The 15,201-nt window shown below is 36.1% G+C and overlaps 1 protein-coding gene across 1 annotated transcript in view; it reads right to left on the bottom strand.

Moving 5' to 3' along the window:
• The window catches only part of LOC589264 (adenosine deaminase-like protein), a 30,729-nt gene that overhangs the window by 14,668 nt on the left and 860 nt on the right, over positions 1-15,201 (bottom strand). The window contains exons 3-6 of the mRNA XM_030976801.1: positions 14,822-14,970; positions 13,777-13,858; positions 12,937-13,060; positions 11,611-11,691 (exon numbers count right to left, since the gene is read on the bottom strand). Coding sequence (XP_030832661.1) covers positions 11,611-11,691; positions 12,937-13,060; positions 13,777-13,858; positions 14,822-14,970 — 436 coding nt within the window. The remainder of the gene's footprint in view (positions 1-11,610; positions 11,692-12,936; positions 13,061-13,776; positions 13,859-14,821; positions 14,971-15,201) is intronic.

Raw genomic sequence — 15,201 nt, forward strand, 5'->3', positions numbered from 1 at the left:
TTTCAAGGAGAAAATCACATTTCTAGAAAGTTGAGTTTCTGCTCTTTCATATGACACCTCAATCAGGAAACATGAGCAAGGAATGATAAAGTTCTGTTTGTTTAAAGTACCCATAGGAAAGAAATGAGCCTGCCGCATACTCCTGCGGCAGACTTGCCGCAGATCTGCAGCAGACCTGCCGCAGACAGTCATCTTTTTCACATGCAAATTAGTTTTGCCGCAGACTTGCCGCAGACTTGCTGCAGACTTGCTGCAGACTTGCCGCATACTCTTTCAGTATGATGAAGAGTCTGCGGCAGACCTGCCGCATACTCTTTCAGTATGATGAAGAGTCTGCGGCAGGTCTGCCGCAGACTTGCCGCATACTCTTTCAGTATGATGAAGAGTCTGCGGCGGGTCTGCCGCAGACTTGCCGCATACTCTTTCAGTATGATGAAGAGTCTGCGGCAGGTCTGCCGCAGACTTGCTGCAGACTTGCCGCATACTCTTTCAGTATGATGAAGAGTCTGCGGCAGGTCCGCCGCAGACTTGCTGCAGACCTGCCGCAGACTCTTCGTCATGAATATTCATATCTCATATAGACCTGCTGCAGACCTGCCGCATACTCTTTCATATCCAGTACGTGGCAATAAAGTATACATGTAGAAGAACCAGTGATAAACTGATTGATTCTTCATAATCGATATTGGCAATATCGATATTACCAATTAGGTAATACCAATATATATCGATATTACCAATTATGTATATTCTATTCTCAATTGTATTAACTTCATCACATTGATCATTTGAAGTGTATTCAAGAGTAACATTTAAAGTGACACAGGCTCGTACACATATATATACTAAATATGTATATTGTTTCTTGGTTAGTAATCATAGTTTCTTGGTTAGTAATCAATATATCTATTGCTTAAACGTGAATGTAATTGTAACATGATCAGACAAAATAATCTATTGGTTAATAATGGCAAAAGGAAAATAGAAATCACAAAAATGATGTGCATTGTCTTAATTTGATTAACAAATCATGATAAATGTATTTTTCTGTCACACGTGTAAAGTAATAATGAATATGCATGAGATGATTGGTTTCAATTGGCCCTGTAAGACTTTAATGGGATTTCCTGTGGCAGACCTGCCGCAGACTGTTCCTGTGGCGTACTGGTATGCGGCAAGTCTGGAGCAAAGTTTCGCCCTGCCGCAGATCTGCCGCAGACTGTTCCTGTGGCATACTAGTATGCGGCAAGTCTGCAGCAAAATTTCATCCTGCCGCAGATCTGCCGCAGACTGTTCCTGTGGCATACTAGTATGCGGCAAGTCTGGAGCAAAGTTTCATCCTGCCGCAGATCTGCCGCAGACTGTTCCTGTGGCATACTAATAGGCGGCAAGTCTGCAGCAAAATTTCATCCTGCCGCAGATCTGCCGCAGACTGTTCCTGTGGCATACTAGTATGCGGCAAGTCTGGAGCAAAGTTTCATCTTGCCGCAGATCTGCCGCAGACTGTTCCTGTGGCATACTAGTATGCGGCAAGTCTGCAGCAAAATTTCATCCTGCCGCAGATCTGCCGCAGACTGTTCCTGTGGCGTACTGGTATGCGGCAAGTCTGCAGCAAAATTTCTTTCTGCCGCATACTTCGGCATACTCTTTGCCGCAGACTAAAAGTCTGCGGCAGGTCTGCGGCAGATCTGCGGCAGGTCTGCGGCATACTTTTCACTTTCCTATGGGTAGTGCTTGCATTTCCTTAATTTTATCAAACGAATTCGTTTTCACTGGGTGCCTGCCGTAGCAACAAACAGAGTTGACAAGACTGAACTCCATTTCGTTGACAATCAGCCGTAGACTAAAGACTTCATGCATGGCAGATTGTCAACGAAACGGAGTTAAGTCTGTTGTCAATTCTGCAGTGAAAACGAATTCGTTTGATAAAATTATGGAAATGCAAGCACTAACTTTAAACAAACAGAACTTTGTCATTCCTTGCTCATTTTTCCTGATTGAGGTTTATTTATATGAAAGGGCAGAACCTCAACTTTCTAGAAATGTGATTTTCTCTTTGAATTTCAGATACCGTCCGCCAAATGACTTTTTGGTTTCCTCTCTTCAAATTCATTTTAATCACTCATGCGCAAAATATGCATCACTTGAGTTGCATCAAATGGAAGAGGAGGATCTAAGCTTTCCAAATATGTGTCATTTAGTAATAATTAAGTAATTATAAATGTGACTACGTTATGATAAAACAACGATAATTCTCGGTTTCCTTTTTCTGGGACGCACTGTATACCGCAGTAAGTGCCGCTGATATGGGTTTTCCTCTTCCCATGACCATAGCCCATTTTAAAGCGGGGGACAAACAAGCGAAACTGTGACATGTGATACAGGTATTTGAACACAACCAAAATGGACCTTGCCATTTGTGAAACAGATTACAGACAAAAACCAGGACGAAAGTCGGAATGACCAAAGGGGACTGCCGAAGATTTGGGGGTCACCTCTGCAAATGGAAGGGCTCCCACGAGGTATAAAACAATGGGTAGTTAAGAAAGTGATAGGGAGGCGGTGATTATAAGAGAGACAAAATCAATTAGAATGAGCGAACGACATAGACACGAATTGCTCCTGGATATGGTGATGGTGTTCTATTACTCTAATTTTGCCGATTTTCAGGTGGGGAACTTTTTAAAGATTGTGTTACAATAAATTTACGAAATAAATGTTTGCTTGCTTGCTAGGTACCTTGTTTGTTCCATACATTGTCGATCAAGGCTTTCCATTCATGGTTCTTTGCAATTTGAAGTTACTTTTGTAACCAGTCAGCCCAATTCATGAACTTATTCATTAATTTAATGCGTCGTCTACCTCTGCTCCCCTTTCCCTCAATTGTTTCAATCTCATGTTGTATGTGCCTTCTCTTTTTAAAATATGCCTAACAAACTGAAGTTGTTTATTCCTTATGATTTTAAGGGGGATCTATCTACAAATGCCAACTTGTCTTCGCTTGATATTCTGTCATCCAAGGTTTCCTAAGCATTCTTCTTATAAGAACCACATTCTTGCTGTTTGAATTATGTTGTCTTTATCTCCTTTTTCTTCTCCTCCTTGGTCTTCTTCTTCTTCTCATTCTCCTTTTTCGTATAACTATTCTTCTTTTGCAAATACTGTTTGTCTCTTTAACAATCAAGTACATTGTACATTAGTCAATTGAAATGATCCGTCAGGTTATTTGAAGGGTCAAGTCGAATCGCATTTAATCACCAAGATCAGTGCCGCTATCAAGATAGCTTCATTATAGATGAAACAAATAAATATTTATTATTTCCACATGAAACATGTTACAAGGAAGAAGGGAGAAAGGAAGTATTTGAGGACGGAGAAAGACGAAGTAAACGGGAGAACCTATGAGGGCATAGGCTGCGCGTGTGCAAGCTGAGAAGTCTGTTCAATGAACCGAACCAGGCTGGCCAGAAAAACGTCAACGATTTGTGCTGATATCCAGTGGAGAATTTCCACAAAATGCGCACAAATAATGCAGCGTAGACTTTATTCCGTTCTTCTCTTTTTTTAATGATAAAATGACGTCATCGCAGTCCACGTTTTCGTCGTGCAAATCTAAAAGTCTTTATTTATCCGACTTAGGACTGCGTCAGCAACTGGCGCTGCCTTTGACACGTCATATGAGAGATATTGTACGAAAAGTGAATGCAAATAAATATTGCAAGCATTGTTTTGTTTTACTGGCGTATGCACTTTCAGATTTGCTTCATAGGTTCCGTTAGCCTATGAAGCAAATCACAACCGTAATGACACATCATTTGCAAAAGCCATTTAGAAATAAAAACAGTCTAAAAACAGAAATAGCACGACGATTTCTTTCCACATCACACTAAATGTACATTAAAAGTCGTCTATTTTTTGTTTCTTAATGAAGTTTATAAGATACGGTCTAAATCTTTCAAACGAAAGAAGAAAACAAAAATATCATGTTCATTTCTACAGCTATAACCATAAAAGCCCATCTATCACGAATGCATCACATGTTCGAGACTTGATCATGACTGGTCACTGTCGTCACGTTAGACTCACAATATGAGATAAGAAATAGATTACTTCACTTAAAATGTTTTGAAGAAATCATAATGCTATCGGGAATGTTTTATAGTCAACATATTTGGCTCTTTACACCCGCTATGCGAACCAGTTTTTCATCAAAATTACTCTTGATCAAGATAACATTTCATATTTACGTAAAACACACGCTTACCTTGCCGGGAGTCAATGTAGAAGATTAAGTCAACATGTAAACAATATATGTCTTGCAGCATTTTTGAAATTATTTGTATAATTTTACATTGTCCTTCTACTTAGCCAGGTAAGTTGTGAGTAGGCCACAAACAGAACAGAGTATATGCATATACATGTATATATATATATATATATATATATATATATATATATAAATAAATGGTTCTGCGTCGGTGCATAAAATGAATAGGACACAAGGTAGAATATTCACTTCTCCGGTGTTTTTATTTATCTACCTTGTGTCCTATATATATATATATATATATATATATATATATATATATATCCTAGATTTCGTTTCTGGCTTCCTTATGATTTCGACAATACCTGTGATTATAACACCTAGTCGGCAGGATGGGAAGAATTCAAGATATGGGGGAGATGGAAGGAAAAAAATAACAAAGTGGGTATAAAAACCACATGACAAAAAATATAGTAAACTACAAAAAAAGCTATAAACACAAGTAAAAAAAATGAACACAGTCAAAAGACGGGTGCAACCTGCTGAAGGCAACATCTTCTAATTTATCAAGGTGGGCCGTAAAGATGCTAAAGACATAGCCTGTCATTGTTCTGTTTTGAGGTTGTTCCATTCCCTAGTTCCTATCTACTGGAAAGTCCGCTTACTAAGGAGCACCGGCTACTTGATGAGCCGTACTGGACACTGAACTTATTCCTTGTCATAAAGAGGCTTTACAAATCGATCACAAAGGCAAGGGGGTAAATGTTATTGACACATTTAAATATTTCATACGTCCTGGGAAAGTGTCATCCGGAAGAGAGGTGTTTTCATTTAAAGTCAGAAAATAGATCACTAATGCGGGTCTTTGGTGAGCCCTCAAGATCATTCTTGCCAACCGGTTGTGTAATTTAATCAATCCATCTAAGAGGCCTCTTAAACAATTTGATCAAACTGTATCACAATAGTCGAATCGTGGCATAATCACGGCGTTACAAAGTAGTTTTTAATATCGTTCAGAATATTTGGCTGAGGTTTGGCTGAGGTTTGGCTGATCTTCGTAGAAATATCATTTCTTCTTTTTCGCAGTTTAATGTTTATTTTTTGTACGTTAGACTTTCATCTTTAGAAACCTTGATGGGTCGAGAATTTTCGAGTAGCTGCCTCGAACCAAAGACCTAGTTTTTTTTTGTTGCCTACATTGAGTGTCAACATATGTGTTGTTAAACAGTCACTGACATCCATTACCCTTTGCATGTTTTTTCAACTCATCTGGCATTTTAGCTTTAGAGAGCAAGATGGCATCGTCTGCATACATCTTAATTTTGCATGCAATTTTAGATATTGATTGATGGAGAATATTAATGTACATAATAAATAACAAGGGCCCCGAGACTGAACCTTAGGGGACCCCATATTTAATTCTAGGTCGTTCTTTGTTTTCTTTCAGTAAACTACGATGTAAACCATTTGTGTTCCCTATTTGATACTCCTGCATTATTCAAAATATTCAATAAAATCTGCGGTATCAAAAGCCTGTACGATGCGGAGGTATAACCAGTCTATCATTCATATATGCATAAATATATAATCAGTTATATCTAGGACGGTGGACTTGGTAGAATGTCCTGGTCTGAACCCTGACTGATGCGGGCAAAGGGAATTTGTATTTTGCATACAATTCATACAACTGGTTTAAATATGCACCGCTCTTTCCGGTACTTAGATACCATTTGGTAAAACAGATATAGGTCTGTGGTTACCATCACCTTCTTTAAAGAGTGGGGGTGACGGTTGCAATTTTCTTGGGGGAATTGCTGGGACAAAAGAGATAAATTCATGTTTGTTAATAAATACACTATGGCCGGACGGCCGCTTTCAAGAGCTTGGATGATACATTATTAATGTAGGACGGCTTCTTTTTAATCAAAAACTGTCAAAGCGTTTCCAAAGTCACGGCTGGGCTCTAATCTGGCAGTATTAACGGAAATAGGATGAAATACTGCCGGATTAGGAACTGGTAGATCGAGTCCTCTTTCCTCTTTCTTTTTATGCGTGGCCTGACCTGTTCTAGATCTAGTGTATATACATGCAGGGGCGGATCCAGCCGGCGGCGAGAGCGCCGGGGCCCAAGAGGGGGCCAATTAGTGAGGAAATATTTAGCGCCTAATTAGCCGGCCGGCGATTAAGCGGGGGGGGGGGGGGGTGTTTTTGTTGTTGTTGATTGTATTGTCGGCATAATTGATTTTGATGACTTCAGAGCCTTGCAGTACACACCAATCCTTACATGCTAAATGATCAACATTTTCTGATCCATTTCACACCTTTTCTTTCACAATGCAATCGCATGACCAGAACCCAACTTTATCTTTAAGACACTTCTATTATGCTTTCACATTGTTTTATTAAAAATTTACATCATGTTTCTAAAAATTCAGGTGTCACCATGACAACAGCATATTTAAATCCAACTATAACCTTATATAACTCAAACTTTGAATGCAATCAAAGATGTAGCTTGAAATTAGACACTTATAATGGCCGTATCATCATGCTGATATAGCTTTGCTAATTTAATCGTATTTATGACATGTGAAGTTTTTTCCTCTGTGTGTATTGATTGATCCGTTACCATGACAATGCCTCTGCTATTTTCTTCTATAACCAATTACACAAGACCTATCTGTTGCAAAAGTGAAGTCAAATCTTCAAAATCCCCTGAAAACCCACTACTACTGTGCGTCAGATACTGCACAAGTCGCTTGTTAAAGTCATAGCCATTGGAGATATGCAGTGTGTTTTGAAAAGGCTTTAAGGGCTTTAGTAGTACCATGGTCCAGTTTTGACGGGGAATATTAATTAAAATATTCATCTACAAAATGAAGGGAAATGACCAGCCTGAGGCTTTCAGTTGGGGATTCATTAAGACTTATATTCCTGCATATATAAAAAAGTACTTGACTTTGTGAACTACAAGACTTCAGATCCAATCAGCCAGAGGGTTTCCAAGGTTACTCATAGATCAGTATTCGAATAATAAACATAGGGAGATGTTGAACCCAACCTTGATAGCAAACTACTCTAGATGAAAGCAGAAAAATCAGACAAGTGCACTGGTGAAAGTTTGAACGAAATCGGACAAGTTGTGACATATAAAAACTCACTTACTGCCATTTTAAGATCTTCTAAGAAGACATATTTCTATTATTTGTTTCATAGGACAAAAGGTGACAAGAAAAACACCTGGAATAATATCAATGAATTATTAGGGAAAATGCAGCGAAATACTCCATTAAAAATGTATCATGATAATATTCACCTGTATTCACATAATGAAATTTCAGATTATTCAACAATTTTGTTGTTGCTTTAAAAAAATTGACAGGATCTTCCTACTTCAAGTCATATCATTATTTCATGATTTTATGCATGTTATAACAAGGGCTACTATTCTACATTCTTAAAACCTACATTTGTATGTTAAATTTTGAAATTTGTTTCTTCTATGAAATTCTTTAAAAATCAAGTGGGTCTACTGATATGGCTCCCAAATTTCTTTTGTAATAAATCTTTATTGCAATGGATTATACCCGACAGACTCAAAGTATCCAAAATAGTACCAGACTGAGTGTATAAAAAGAATAACCCTCAAAATCTGGATAATTACAGACCTACATCACTGCTACCATTTATCCTAAATTAGTAGGAAGTATATGGATTTTACTTGCATGATTTTGTAAAACTTTTAAACTTCCATGGGGCTTTTTCAATTATTGCTAAGTTGTACATCACAAAATATCTATGAAGGCAATTTTTACACCAGATGGTTAATGGACCTAAAAAAAGTTTTTCACAACATTGATCATAACATACTCATTCATAACTGAAATTTAAACAGGCTAGCTTTAGATTTATTGGAAAGTTATTTGAGTAATAGGTATCAGTATGTTATGGTCAATGGAGTCCAAACCTAATGTCAACTCATCAGATATGGAATTCCACAAGGCCCCTCCTGTTCTTTGTTTATTTAAATTCATCTACATTCCATTATTCATTATTTGCTGATGACACTTGTGTCATAACTTCTCACACAAATTATTCATAACTTGATGTCCATTGCAAATAAAGAAGTAAACAAATTTTAGAATTGGTTATGTGGCAATAAACTACCGATAAATCTTGAAAAAACAAAGTACGTCATTTTTCGAACAAGGAAGAGCAGGTTTCTATTGATAATGGATAATAATAATAATCTTATCATTGGTGGTCGAAATATATCATGAGTTATTAATATTTCTTTCTTAGGTAGGTAATATAGTCAATGGATGTCTTACCTGGAAGCCTCATGTTATGAATGATTGTTTAATGAAAGAATGAAGTACAGGAATGCTGTCAGTGCTGTTATTGTAATGTGATATTCAAGTGGGTTCTAGTCTAGATTAAGTAGCAAGTGTTATATATCACTGGGAAGCACGATAGCTCTACTTTCAGGTAATATGCATGAATAAAAGAAATGAATTCTGTTGTTGCATCTGTGATTTTGAGCCTGGGGGTAACAGATGAAAACTACTTTTACTGGGAAGTTGTTGGGAAAATCCCCCTTTGGAATTTGAAATATTCATTACGGTTTAAGGTAATGCAAAAATTGGATGGATAGTAATTCTTTGAAATTTTGATATATTTGGATGCCCATGTGGGTGTATTTTAAGCGCTAGAAATTTTAGCCCCTAAAGCCCTTCTGCTTTTGAGAAATTGAATAATTAAAGTTTACTGGTGCTCTCTGTAAATTTCAAATATTTCAAATAGCGCCCAAGGCCATTCCATGGTAGCTGCGACCATGAAAATCTCAGAATATGCAGTTCTGATATATAATTTTCCAACCAGGAATAGCAAATAGGTTGATTGTAGTCAAGAAACATTGTTTTAAAGCTAAAGTAATATCAGCCTTGAGAGGGAGCTATAAAACATAAAGAGTTTATTATTAACAATTTCATCACTTTAGACTTGATTTTAACCGCGACAACGCTTCCAATATATTAATTTGAACCAAATTCATGACCCCATACCAAAACTTTGTATTACCTTTAAGGATTTTCATTCAAAGTGGTATGTGCATTCATCTAAAATAGAAGTATTCAACACAAATATTATCTCTCTCTCTCTCTCTCTCTCCATCACATGTTTACACTCTTAATTTTCAGTTCCAATTTCTTCAGGCATAGTAATTTGGAAGTAATCAAAAAAAATATGAGTTAGGTAATATTTGCATACAAAAGAATGTGAACAAATAATTATAAGTTGTTTACGGTATTTAGTTCTGTAATATGTTTGTAAAGCACTGTGATGCAAATTGCAGTAACAAAGCTATTTAAGTGTGAATATTATTTTGTATTGTATTGATATTGCACAGGGTTGTCAATACTTTTGTATCTAAACATGCACTTATATGAATTTGTGTTTTATTTTATTTCCTTTTTTTTGGGGGGGGGGGTCTGTTTTATCTTATGTGAGACGGGGCCCTTTGTTACCATACTTGTCTTAGTTAAACACTCTCTTAAAAATATTTCATATGAGGAAAAAGGAGGAGACATTTGCATGATAATGTGTCCGTGAACTGCCCTTTAAATCCATTTGGACCATTTTACTATATACATGTATGTAAATTTTTAAAAAAACTTCAACATTGCATTTATTCGATTAGTCATGTTTTTCTAAACATTGGAATTAAAGGAGATAACATATATTTCATACATTTTTATGCTCACTATTTAAAATTTAATTTGCAAAGATGAAGCATTTCTTTGAAAGATCACATTATTCTTTATCTGTTCATCAGCAAATACATGAAGGCGCAAAAAAGGACATTAAACAACAAATAGTGCTTGAAATGTTTAAACAAATATAGACATATCAAAATCATGTGTTCTTGCATGATCTGATCAACGAGAGCTATGTTTCTAGGAGACCTTTCCTTTCATTTTAATCCTATTACTGAACCTTCATCTCCTTCTTGTCTTCTTTTATCAAAATCAAGACACAACACAATAAAGGAATGCCCAGAATATGCAACCTAGAATTTAAATCAAATATGCAGTGTAGGTTCAGATCATAGATTTTGTTGAATATATATATACTTCATAATATATCTAGACAATTCCCAGATTTTAAACATTTATATAAAAGTACCTGTAACTTAACTTTCTATCTATGAATCATTTCAGAAAAATGTCGTCCATCATAGAAGCATTGTCAAGTGGTCTATATACTTGACGGATGGTTTTGAATTATGTAGTCGACCCTGGACACGACATCAGTGTCATTAGGCATGGCATTAATCTACACATTCTCAACTCAGGTGAAGGAACTACCAAATACCTGGGTCAGTATTAAATTAAGTACTGAATTAAGTTAGTATTTTAATTCAAATTTTGTAATATGGCTGAACTCTTATTCAAATCACTAGCAGTGCTAGTTTACAAGTGTGCCCATACTTTGGTGCCGGCAGCCTAAGCGTCTAGCTACCCATGACCTCCACTTCTCAAGCTGTACTTACACACAGTTAGGAAAAGGATTGCATTGTCCTGAATATATGCCTAAAATTCAACCAAATGAGCTTCAATATTGACCTTGGACTAGTTATTCTGCATGTGACCGAAACACACACATATCCTTACCCAGCTCAGTGAATATCTTAATTGCAAGATTTGCAGTGAGTTACATCTTGCTGTGCATCTCGCTCGGCCCGAGGCTAGTGGTACTGCGTATCAAGACGAGTTCCAATTATTATTCTTGATATTCTAAATTCTAAGACAGCGGTTTAACCTGGTAAATTCCATCACCAAGTCATGTTGGTTGTCTTCCCGGATAATTGAGGAAGCCATTTCTTTTAAACCAGCAATCAAAAACTATTACAAATTTCGCCCTAAAAGGTAACTTTGCTATTGTATGAAAGCTATTCACAGTCTATTGTTTATGCGCTGCCGGTGGGGCCGGGGCGCCAGCCATGCAGGATAAGACGTACACGAAATGACTTTATAAACTTATCAGCCTGGGTGGGGGCAGACAGTGAGTTGCTTGTTCAGATTTTTGTGAAGTACTGAAAGGAAAAATGACGTTTACACAAAGTCATACGGTATGTATTTGTATTCTACGTCTACTAATAGCTTGCCATCGATGTATGGTTGTTTTCACCTCGGATGGAGTCTTTAACTTAGATTTTAGAGAAAATTAGATTGCAGAGAAAAGCTTCACTTTTCCAAATGGGGAAAATGAAAACGAAAGGATGAGATTAATGGTAATTCTAAATCTAAATTGGACTACAGTTGGATTAAGGTATTCAAACTTACCTCGGCAGTATGAATGGCCAACTTTAACCCATGATTTCTGGCCCTCTGAAGGAGTGGTACTAGTGCCTTGACATCACCAAACTAAAGACATTGTAAATCATGAAAAATATCAATATTAACAATTAACAAACTACATCAACTTCAAGTTACTTTAAATAAAAAAATAAATGGACACTTGAATTATATGGGAGGAAAAATGATAAATTCTCAGAATTCAAATCATTGATGAAGAGACAAAACCCCTTCCCTCATCTTTCCTTTTTTTAAATGTATGACATTGCCCATTGGAATCTGTACTGATTTGTCACAGGTATTAAATTTTCATTTAGTTGTGTCTTTAATCAAGCAATAAGTTCAACTACTATAATTTGATAGTGGAACCAAACCACCCTCCAACATGTATTTATCCCTATTCTGTTATTAGGAAGGTAATTCTGTAATTTATATAGTGTATCAAACACACTATTAGTGTTAATCTCACTACCCTATAAATGGAGAGGCATTGATTTTCTAAACAAAGGTCTGCTTGTTGAAACAGGATACACATGACCCCTTTGAAGAAAAAAACAGCTTATAGTGGAGATTAAGTAGATTAAAAACATTCAGTAGTTTCAATGGATAGAACTCTACTACTTATGGGATTAGGTGAGCTGTAAAATGTTTTTAAATCATGCAAACAAAGAAGGTACAATTTTTATTTGCTGAACAACCTCACTTCGTTATTTAGCATGCTGAAATAGCCCTCTTCCAAGTTTACACAAAAAAGAAAATTCAAAATACAAGTTGAATAACTACTGGGGTTAAAACTTGCATATAATCATTTACTGAACGAGAATGTAATTTCAAACATATTACCTATAACATTTTTACCAGTTCTTTCAATGAAATACCTGGTCGAGAGGTACCATTAGGTAAGTTTTTTTTCTTTTATTTTCACTTTTTCTGTCCAACAGGAACTTGGTACTTCACTCAGAAGATTACTTTTACACATTGATATATTTTTTTCCAAATGCTTCCACTTGTTTTTAGCTGAATGTGTAATGATAGTGATAATGGATATATTTTCAACTGTATTAAATTGTATTTTAATAAAGAGCTTGTTTCTTGATTGAAAGTTAGCAAGTATACAATAAAAATAAACACCAAGTTTTCGTCTTGTAGCTTGATTTGTTCTAAAGATAAACGTAAGCATATTACAAGCACATACTTTTAGTTGTTAACATATCCACCTATATCAGATCATTGCAGTCAGCAATGATTTATATAGCTGCCAAGAAAAAGAAAAAGGGAGAAATGTTGACTAAATAAAATTGAGAATATACCAACCTGTGGATCTCCGCTGAGGTCTAATCCTACACACTTGTCTGTTGAAGCTTGATACTCCAATGCAAGACTGACCACCTCTCCTGCTTCCTCTAGACTCATTCTCCTATCAATGGATGGTAGAAACCTGCACATCAACACAAATCAAAGAAATGTTTTATAGTGACCTCAGCATGACACTGATCCGTTAATATACAAGCAATAAAACATATACAGTCATTTTTTTTTACAGTGAATGTTGAATTCATTTGTATATCAGGGGCAGAAGACTGTAATGATTACTTGATTACCATACCTAATTTATAATTGTCTTCCAGACTTTGAGCACAACAAAAACTAGTTCCCCATAATTTTTTTTTTTGATATACATGAATCATACAAAAAACTTGCAAAAGCCTAGCTATTGCTTTTCAATTGATCTAGCAATTTTGTTATTCATTTTTATTTAATTAAAAAGAAATGTGAAAATTCAGGCAGAAGCTTTGAAACACAATCACTATTTCTGGGTATTCAACCTTTTGTCATCAGCAGGGGTGGAATTATTTTGAGAGCGGTTGGGTCAATCGAGAACTCTTTGCCCCCCCCCCCCCCACCCCCTGTGCCATGGATAGTGACTACCACAAGGTGATGCAAACAACACTCTTTTTTCTGTCTATTTTATATTACAGTATATACCAAGTAGTCTTTGATTCATTAAATTAATTTTTAATATAGGATAGAGGAGTCTATGCTCCCTTAATTCTCATCATCTGTTATCTTTTTTTTTCTAAAAAAAAGGGGGGAAACAAATCTGACAATCATACTACCTTCATGTAGTATGACGGCATATCTTGAGAAACTCACTTCACTATTGTGTCAATACCGTCGAGCTCGCATAATTCTATTCCCTTCATCACAGCGTCAATATACAGCCTCTTGGTCATTCCTGGAAGAAAACAGATAATTTAAGTTGCATGTATTTCTAAATCTTTATATCAGCATTAATAAAATTGAGAAATTTTCGAATCTCCATTTTTTCTTTTCATGAGGACTGTAAATGTATAGATATTTTTATAATAGATCATCTTTTATGTTGATGATCTTGCAAGCAGATATGTTATTGTATTTCTGAAACAGAAACTAATAAAATTATGTTTCTTATTTTTCAAATTTTGCCTAACTTTGGATAGACATGTCTTTGCACTTGGTGAAATCACTCCAATATTAGATTATGGAAAACATTTTAAGAAGGGCCACCAGGGCCACAGAAATGCTTCTCTTAATAGACAGAAGTTTATTATTAGACATGACCTTTTTGGAGATTTCATTGCAATCTAAAAAGCTTTACAAATATGATGAGATGATATGATAGCCCATACCTATAAATAACATATTAGATCATTTAGATGTCTTAGCTATACATTCAAATTTCAAGCAAGCAAATCCTAATCCGGTAGCTATAAAAATTTATTAAAAAACATATCTTTGCAGCTAGATGGCTGAATTGCACGGTTTTACAGATCGAAAAATCCATTATTGTTCTTTACCAGTAATTGATATTCACACAACCATTTGACAGGCTAAATAGGAAGTATTGAAATGTAGCCTTCCTGTCAATATTTTTATGTGTTTTAGGTCTCATCGTCTAGTGGATACGCCACTGGATTGTGGATCACATGGTTTGTGGTTCGATCACCAGCCCAGTCTTTGACAAGACATTAATCTGCATTTGCCACTCTCCACCCAGTCGCAGTAATTGGGTACCTGATAGGAAGTTATTCTTGGATGCTCTCAGTGCCTTAGGGCAGCTTGGCTAAAACAAGGTACTTTGTGTGCACTTTGTGCATCCTCTGGGATGGATATGGGTGCAACAGATATATATAGCTAGTAGTAGTAGTACACGTATTACCATTTGTAGCATCATCCCTAGGTGTGCTTCGGAGTTCAAGGTACTTTACACCATCACTGGCAAACTCCTTGATGACATCATAGGTTACCATGGAAACAGCCTTAACGTCTTTGATGACTCTATGGATAAGCTTGAATGTTTGGAAACACCTGATTGAACATGGAAATAAAATAGATATAGGATGGCTGGTGATTTTGTTCACTAGTGTGGGAGAAACACATCTGCTTTATGATCCCAGACTTTTCATTGTACTATAGCTATTAAAATACAAAGTTCAATAATATAATGCCATAAAAATCATCATCATCAACATTTTCAGTGGGGGTCCATGCGTAGGTTTGTTGTGCACGTGTGTTCAGGGTAAATATTATTCTTGAGGC

This window comes from Strongylocentrotus purpuratus, unplaced genomic scaffold (genome assembly GCF_000002235.5).
Source record: "Strongylocentrotus purpuratus isolate Spur 01 unplaced genomic scaffold, Spur_5.0 spur5_scaffold_9, whole genome shotgun sequence".
NCBI lineage: Eukaryota > Metazoa > Echinodermata > Echinoidea > Camarodonta > Strongylocentrotidae > Strongylocentrotus > Strongylocentrotus purpuratus.